The sequence below is a fragment of the Chaetodon auriga genome, chromosome 9 (genome assembly GCF_051107435.1).
Source record: "Chaetodon auriga isolate fChaAug3 chromosome 9, fChaAug3.hap1, whole genome shotgun sequence".
NCBI lineage: Eukaryota > Metazoa > Chordata > Actinopteri > Chaetodontiformes > Chaetodontidae > Chaetodon > Chaetodon auriga.
This window is the reverse complement of record NC_135082.1, coordinates 25341560-25350360: the sequence shown is the minus strand read 5'-3', so window position 1 is coordinate 25350360 and position 8801 is coordinate 25341560. Positions and strand designations below refer to the sequence as shown.

The window sequence follows — 8801 nt, the reverse complement described above, 5'->3', positions numbered from 1 at the left end:
CACAAACTGGTGAAAGACTGTGGAGTGACAACTTCAGTGGTGGATATGCTCTTAATTTATGCCCCATTATTTTTTTTTTTCAAAGTGGCCCATCCAGCAGAGAACAAACGCCCTGCATTATAAACAGGGACATGTAAGACTACTCTTGCTGCACCCCCTGCTGCCACGTTGGTTTCCCTTAATGTGTTACTGGCTGTTTCTGAGTGAGAACCTCAATGATGCAAGAACATCAGTTAAATTGTACGTTTTCTTCTTTGACCTTCCTCTCAGTGGCAGGTCTAATGAGTGGTGCACAAGTATTGATACGCAAACGGGTGTTTAAGGGTGCGTCTACGTCCGTTTATGGCTAATTTGCGCAGGTGGAAATGAAGCTTTTGGGAGAAGCATTTCTGTTTTGGGGGGTCAACACCCAGATGAAGTTAAGCTCATACTCTGACAAATCTGGTAATACTTCCTAGCTTACCCCACTTTGTAAAATGGGCCTCTGTTGCCTAGAAACATTTCCTTTCTCCTTTACCATCTGCAGACTCACACAGCAATCAGGCCCATTTTGATATGAAGCCTGCAGACGGAGGCAGCCGTTTGCTGAAAGGTTTGTGCTTGTCAGCCTGCACTGTAAATTAAAGAAATATACTGCAAATGGGAATTCTGAAAGACTTGTTTGCTTCTATTTGTACGTTCTGATTAAAAAAAAGGTGAATGATGATGTGGGTGGAGACACAGTGAGGCGGCAAACACTTTCCCACCACCAGAGAGACTAAAGGTTCAACAGCTGAGGCTCAATACCCAGTAGCATAGGGGTGATCATGTGCTGCAACCAGTTCCAGCAAAGACAGTTGGCTGTTTTGGTGGCTGAGACAACAGTGAGGCACTAACAAGTCATAGTTAAGCCAGACTGAACAGACATGGGTGAATAAGTAGACGGACAGTGTTAAGCTCTGCATGTTGTCCTTACTGACAGATCTCAGACAGAACATAAACAACTGAAAACAATGTGTTTGTCACTGAGAGGAAAAATGTGTGCGTTTAGGTCCATCTAAGAGAAAAGTTCCAGGATTACGGAAATTATAACTGAAGAACAACAACGTGTCTCAAAAGGTCAAGACTGCACTTGGGAAACGCACTTCATGTTAAAAAAAAGAAAAAACAAGAGCTGACTTTTCTCAGTTGATCGTTCTTTGTTTCCAAGTTTCAAGACATTTGTAGAAAACAGATCATGTCCCTTTAGGGCTCCCATAGCATGCAAAATGCCAAGGACTCCCAAAACAACATGTGACCGCTGGAAAGTGCCAGCGACAGACGTACTGGACCCTCGTTGACACGTGGTTGATGTTGGTTCGGTTTAGGCAGAACTGCAGAATCACTTGGTTAGATGCAGGAAAATTCTGATTTGGGTAAAAGTTACGTAAGGTACGTTACATACGTAAGTTATACTACGTTTATGACATACTTAGTTACATTCCACTACTGTCTGTGAGTAACTGAATATATGTAATATCATACGATGTTTCAACAAAGTCTCATCTGATTAAAGATATATTGTACAGTAGAGGAAACAGTTCAAGGAGATTAAGAATTAAAACTGGGTTTAATGAAGTATTAATGCTGCAAATGTGGCAAAATAAATTTGCTAGACTGGTAAGACTGCTAACATGGTAGGGGTTGGGCAAACACAGAGTATTGCAACAGTTTACAAAAGTACATGAACTTTCAAAATGACTTCTGAGTTAAATGGGAACGTCTCCGACAAACAGCATCAGAAACTGAAAGTCGGATGAGCAGCATTTCTAGCTGAGCTGTTGCATTGGATTGCATCATATCATAAAGGCGTTGCTTCTATTGTGTCCACCTCCGCTCGTCACCCTGCTACACCCTGAACAGATGACAAGGCACTGACACACAGTGAGTGCTGACGATGCTCTCTGCCGCCACACCAGAGCACATGTTACATAACACAGAAGAAGACGCGGCACGTTTTACAATCACCGACATGTGAGCAGCGTACAGGGCAGATGTATTTAGCGGGCAGAGACACCACGCTCTGGCATGCCGCTCATTTTGGGTGTGGTGGTGGTCGCATTGAGTGCGGCCGCTCTTGAAGGGGGTATCTCAACCATTAATCGGACTAAGCCTCTCATTCCCGCCAGAGATGAGTCCGATCCAAACCGTCTGTGGTTGGGTGGTGAGATGGGCCTCCCCCACGGGACGTAGGCGGGTGGTGAGGTTACGCTTTGGGCCGCCTGACTAAAAATAAAAGATCAAGGAGCTTCAACCAGACATGCTGGTCTGGTTAGACTCACAGAGCAGAAAACATGGGTTTTGAAAACAGTTTAAAAGAGTGTTGCGTGTGCATTAGCCTGATGACTACATGTATTTAAATAAAGTACAAGTCCAGATCATAGCAACACTAACTGAACGGCCATTTTAAACATGTGAAAGTAGAGTAAGTCAATTCTCCCGACTTAGTCTCAGGAAATATGCAGTAAACTATGACACAGCAGTTACTGTTTTTACTTGTTACTTGTTTTTACCTGTGGAAAGCCCTGGGTGGGCGGGCCAAGGCTGGCTGAGAGCCGGCCTTGCTTAGCGAGGTGCTGTTAACCTCTGTTTTGTGCTTCATATTCATTCAAGCCTAAGCAGGCTGTCTAGCTTCCCTCTTTAAGCACTACTTCCCACTAATGTGACCTTTATTTCATGTTGTGCTGAGTCAAACGGGGGTCAAGCTGGCATTAGCAGTCTCTTGTGAGAGTGAGTATTCATGTTGCTTCTGACTGGGTTTGTACGTGTACTTGAATACAATATATTTGAATGTATTATTTATTATATTTTGAACTTGTGTTTCTATTAATGGCATTAGTAGTATCAGTGTTTGTGTCTGCCTGTCATGAGACTGCAGACTGTCTGAGATTAATGCTTTTTGTACTGTACTTGGTCCCTGACAGTAATAAACTGTTGTAAACTTGATGTGTGGAACTTCACCACTTTGATTTCTGGATTTGTCCCATGAACATGTAACTATTACAGAGTGAAAGAGTGAGTTATTAACACCATTTGTAATATATATATGTTCATTTATGTTACATGTTAATAACATATTAATAATCACACCGATGGCAATTTGCAAACATATGCGAACAAAACCTGTTTTCGTACAACCAACCAATTAATATTCAATTACATCAAACACAACGCTAAATTAGCCAAATGGTTAATTTATGAAATTAACAATCGAAGTGTAAGCTACAATCATGAAAGCTAATATGTGAAGATTTGGCAAAAAATATTTGAAAATTTTTATAAAATACAGTTGAACCTTTTTTTTAAAAGGGACATTGTGTCGATGTCGCTCTTGGCTTTTAATCGTCACTGTGTTGGAGTCTGAGAGAAATCTGAAGAACAAAACTATGTACATGACGATTTACCACTAGAGATATGGAAACATGACTGACCGACCCTTTAATAGTGTCAAAGAATAAGGCTGTATGGATGATTTTTGTTAGTCTACAAATCTCATGAATGTGTATTTGTTAGGGACTATTTTCACCTGCGGATTAATACACAATGAGCATTTCTGGCAGCAGGACACTGACTCAAAATTACAGCGTGTGTTCATGATAATGAATGAACAAAACTGTTATTACATCAAAGAATACTTTCTTGTCAGTTTTGGTGTTTTCATGCAGTTTGTTGGTAAAGAACAAACACAGAACATCACCAGACGGTGTAAACGTTATTTTTCACAGATCCAGATCTGTTGAGCAAAGCAGCCGTCATCGTTCCATTCTGCCATTTCTGACGCTTTGGTCACCATTTCTGCACAGTCCTGGTTCCCATTGAAGCTGTTGGGCTGGTTGGGTTGCCAGAATCTGATGTACAAGATAACAGACAGAAACAATTGACTCCTTTCTCAGATGTTTTTTTACAGCACCCACTTTTTGGGGCTCAGATGCCCTCGGCCTGTAGTTTCTGACTCAAACTCATTTGCATGGCAGCAGTACTATACAGGGTCTTCATGCAATCATTTTTTTTTAAACCGCCTGCATCACCTCCCCCGCGTGTTTTGCATTCACATAAGATAATGAATTGTCTCTTCAGATGCAGTTGTTTGACAGTACATCACCTCCGGATTCAGTGGACCAAGGCTTTGAGCTGAATGTGCTGCACTCTGTGGTGAAAAAGCATTTTAAAACCTTCCTCCACATTTTCTACGACATAGAATAGACCCTGACAGAAATTTGCTTCAGTTCACGCAGGATCAGGTGATCTCTGACGTGGTCATGGTTAAAAAGAAAGAAATGAATACTGCAGAGCTGCAGAGTCCTTTAAACAAAAAGACGATTTATGAAGGGACCTATCCGATGTCACTGTCGTCTAATGTCATGATCCAGTGAGATATTTGACTTCATTCGCTTCACGCAGTCAAAACTTACGCTGTGGTGACGGGGGTCCCGTCCACCCACATCCAAGTTCCCTCCTCAAGACTGTCAGTCAGACCAATCCAGGCATTTTGGTCTGCTTTCAGTAACTGGTTGAGAAATATCTGTTAGTGTAGCACACAGAGAAGACAAGAATGAGTAAAACATGCTAAATTCTTTCAAACTGTCACTGTAGGTTGAAGCTGGCTGTACCAGCAACTCTGTAGATTATATATGGACTTTTTCAGTGTGCAGGAATAAAGTAATGTGATGGAAAACAGTAAAATCACTTCTTAGAAGTTAGGATTTGTATTCCAAATCTTTTATGCTAAAAGCCTCATTTTAGTACATGTGCTGGATGTAGGCAGCTAACGTGACACATGCAAGTCCTACGAGAACCGTCAGCTGGTAGCAGTGACAAGTGAAGGTAGTGAGAGATTACCTGTGAGTGAGTCCCACGCCAGCAGAGGGGGGCTGAAGGCAAAGACGCCCCTCTCAGACAAGTAAGGCATTAGATCAATAAGTAAACAATATAGAAGATCCCTGCTGTTTGCCTGCACAAGTGAAGAAAACAGCAGCGCCCTCATTCTGGATCCTGCTGTTTATCTTCAAAATGTATTACTGAACAGTTCAGGACTTAGTAAGAATTATTTGCCTAAAACCGACTGCACACCTGTTTCTGAGTCTCTGTTGAAAAAATAAGAGGAACGTGATGCATTTTGTAGCCAAAGCCATCAGTCAGTCATCACTCTCAGCTGTCAGATCACGCACTAATACTCCACAACAAACTGATCAGAGGATTGATCACAGAGTCTGACTAATGTTAGGAATTTAACTGGACAACACACAGTAACAGTGTGAGCTGTCCTTAAAGCAGTTTCTTCTTCTCCACTTTCTACTGTAAGCAAAACTATCCACCACCTCATTACAGTCCACAGCCCTGACCAGATCGCTGTCTATTTTTACAGTTTTTGCACTTAATGGCGCAAAACGAGTCCGAAACAAGCTCTCACTCAGTCGATCTGGTTCGTCTCTTACGTCATGCTGCATGTGCCAGCACCTCGCAGTGATGTCATTCCTGCAGTAGCTCCCATTTATCCCTTTTCTCTCACCTGTTCCTCCCTGCTGTCTATGACCACCAGGTCCGCTCCCTTGCTGATGCAGTCTCGTCTGCTTATCGTCCAGTTGTTCCTCGCACTGGAGACGAAGTAGCAGCTAATGTCGAACTTCTTCCAACCTGCCTGACAGACCAACTCTGCGAAGTGAAAACAGGCCAAAAAAGGCTGAGAATACATAAAAACACTGATCAGGACTGAGCACTAAATGAACCTTTAGGAGAAACATCTTACTTCTTCTTACTTTGTCGACCTTCTTCTGTAACTGATCTCTACTTGTAGCCAGGCTGCTGTAATTGGTCTGTAACTGCTCTTTTTCACTCTGCACGGTCTTATAACGATTCTGCAACTGCTCCTTGTCTTTCCACAGTGAATTGTAGCTGATCTGAAGTTGATATCTGCTAATATTCATTATGTTGTAGCTCCTTTGCAGCTGGCCCTTGTCCCTCGTCAGCGAGGAGTAATTCCCCTGTAACCGATGAAGAAAAGTCTGCAGCTCATCATTTCCTCTTTGCAGGTCACTGTAATTGGTCTGTAGCTGGTTTTTACTGGCTGTCAGATTATTGAAATTGGTCTGTAACCCCTCAAAATTCTTCTGCAGCTCATCATAGCTTGCCTGTAACTGATCGCTCTCTTGTTTGATGGTGTCGTAACTTGCTTGTAACTGGTCCGTCCTGTTTTTCAGATGGGTGAAATTGACCTTGAGCTCATCTCTTTCAGCACTTAAAGAATTGTGACTTTGCTGCAGATGTTTTTTTTCTGCAGTCAGGTTAGTAAGTCTGGCCTCTAACTGTTTTCTGTCTGCGGTTAAAGCATCGTAGCCGCTCTGCAGTCCATCTCCTTGAGGGTTGTAACCGGCCTGTGTTGGGTCTGATGAGGCGGGACGGGTGATCAGCTCATCTGTGCAACGCAAAAAATGTAAAATATGCTTAAATTCTAGGATATTTTCATTTAATTATAAGCTGCTCTTGGTTTTTCAAACATTAAAAGGCCAGGTTGCAGTTGCTAAATTATATAAATTATTCATATTTTGTGTGATAACAAACAAATCACTCACAGTAGATAATCTGTCCAACGTTACCGGCCAACAGGACAGCGCACAGTAATCCAAGACACACAGTCATACATCTAGACGGCGGATTTCTTCTCTTAATATCCCCTAAATCAAAAGGAAGAAAACAGATAAATGTCATTTTTAAGAGACCCTTCTGACCAGTTTCTCCCTGTGAAATAGAAGTTTTATGAAGTACTTATCCAAAGCAGCACAAATGACATTAATATGAACAAGTTCAATATTATGTCTTTAAAGCTGATTCACAGTTTGTTTCCAAAAGAAGATGTTTTCAGGTTGATGCTGTACCTTGGTTAATGAGGCCTTCCATTGAGAGGTTCCTATTTACATATATGTCATCATCAATTTCCATTGTGTCCATTGTCTCGCTGTTTTTCCTGTTTAGAGGAGATGTTTAAAGATTCTCACAAAGCCACAAATACGTTAAGTTACAGGCATAAAAAGTTAGTTCTTAAGACTTTACTTTTTACACTCCTTTCAAATCAATATTTATAACTATGCTCTATTAATTGTTTGTGCTTTCTTGTGCTTAAGTGTCATTGTATTCTTGTTGTATTGGGTCTAGTAAAAAGTGAATTTACATTAAAACGCTGTTTAATTAATACAAACACTGCTGGGAACATAAAGAAGCCTTTAAATAATTTGCAAGCATTAAGTCAAAATCTCTAATCTCATTTGTGGTTTGCTGTTGGAGTGTGTAAAACATTAAGCTTGCTTGGGTAATCCAACTATTTAAGTTTTAATTAGATCCTTTCATTTTACAGAAAGGCTAATCTATACAAACACTTAAAATAAAACTGGAGTGAAAGTGAATTAAAGAATTTGCAGAACATTTACTTGTAGTACAATATTCAATGATATAAGTTGGAAATAGTCTCCAAACATGCGCTTACCTTGGATCTGAGACGGTAAAGTCAGTATCAGTACGACTTTGCTGCCACTGATTTATAACAAACAGCTAAAATGGATGTATGTGTGAGTGCAGCGTGATTTATTGTGCAGAAAGCAGGACGCTCTTTTTGCACTTGTCATCAAATGTTTGACTTAAACTTCACTCTGATTGGTCTGAAACAACCTTCACAAACACTCAGTTCAGATTGCAGGTAATTTTCGGCCAAAATTATTCGGAGCCAACTGGAATTCACCAGCAAAGCCGAGTTATCGCGGAGAGGTGGTTCTCTCTCAGGCTCCAGACCTTCAACCCGTGTGCTTTCTGTTCCTGTTTCCCACAGATTCACTTCCCACTCAGGTCAAATGAGTGTTACATGACCAAGACACAACGTAAGGCATCCTGCAAATATCAATAATGCAAGCTCAGTAGTCACAGTGCACACAAACACCGTGTCAAGCACATTCACTATTACGGACATGAATGTCTTTAGATCTTATTCAGTAAAATCAGTATTTATTTGGCTAAAATCATGTCTGGATTTGAGTGACTGAGCGGATCGTAGGGGCCGTCCTGTCCCCAGATATTTAGGTCCAGAGCCAAATATCTACTGTAAGTAACATACAGGCATGTTTACCATATTCATAGCTTAGTTTAGCATTAGCATGCTAGCATATGCTAATTAGGACTGAAATCAACATACAGCAGCTGATGGAAATGTCATTAGTTTTGTGGGCCATAAAACAGTCTTTTGTTTTTTTGACTCGACTAGATGAAAAGTCTGCAGTCGTTTGTCTTCGGGATCAAAACACACCGCTCTTTGAAACACGCAGCCAGCATTTCTTTTCAAATCTGATGATATATCTGAAAAATTCACAAGTAACAACGCTGCTGAGGACACGCTCAGTGCTTTATTTCACGTCTGTATCGCTGCAAGTTGAAGAATAACAGAGCCACAGAAATGATGTCAGGCACAACATACAACCGAGTCTGCAGAGTTACATGCATGTAAACATCCAAATCAGTTGTCTGAATGATGACATTAAGATCCGTTTATGCTCCATTTGATTGTGTAAAGATTAACTCACGTTTCTAAACAGGGCTTTCTTTGTAAGAGCATTATCTGTAACTGATGCCATTCACATGCCCTGTTGCTGTTGACTGGTGGAAAATGGATTATAGCTAAAGTACCCATGCAGACAAATGATTTAGCCTGGCAGTGGTACAAGATTCAAAGCTGCACCAGACTGCCGGGAACGCCCGTTAACTCCAGTCTGTTTAAAGGGGTCAATGCACATTTATCTGCTGGA

General features: G+C 41.2%; 1 protein-coding gene across 1 annotated transcript; it reads right to left on the bottom strand.

Moving 5' to 3' along the window:
• Window positions 1-3730: 3730 nt before the first annotated feature.
• On the bottom strand, window positions 3731-7533 carry LOC143326278 (uncharacterized). Its single transcript, XM_076739838.1, has 7 exons — window positions 7496-7533; window positions 6891-6979; window positions 6588-6689; window positions 5765-6430; window positions 5528-5670; window positions 4431-4540; window positions 3731-3866 (listed from the first exon to the last, which is right to left on the bottom strand). The coding sequence occupies exons 2-7, from the start codon at window positions 6961-6963 to the stop codon at window positions 3731-3733; spliced, it is 1230 nt and encodes a 409-aa protein (XP_076595953.1). The 5' UTR covers window positions 6964-6979; window positions 7496-7533.
• Window positions 7534-8801: the final 1268 nt, after the last annotated feature.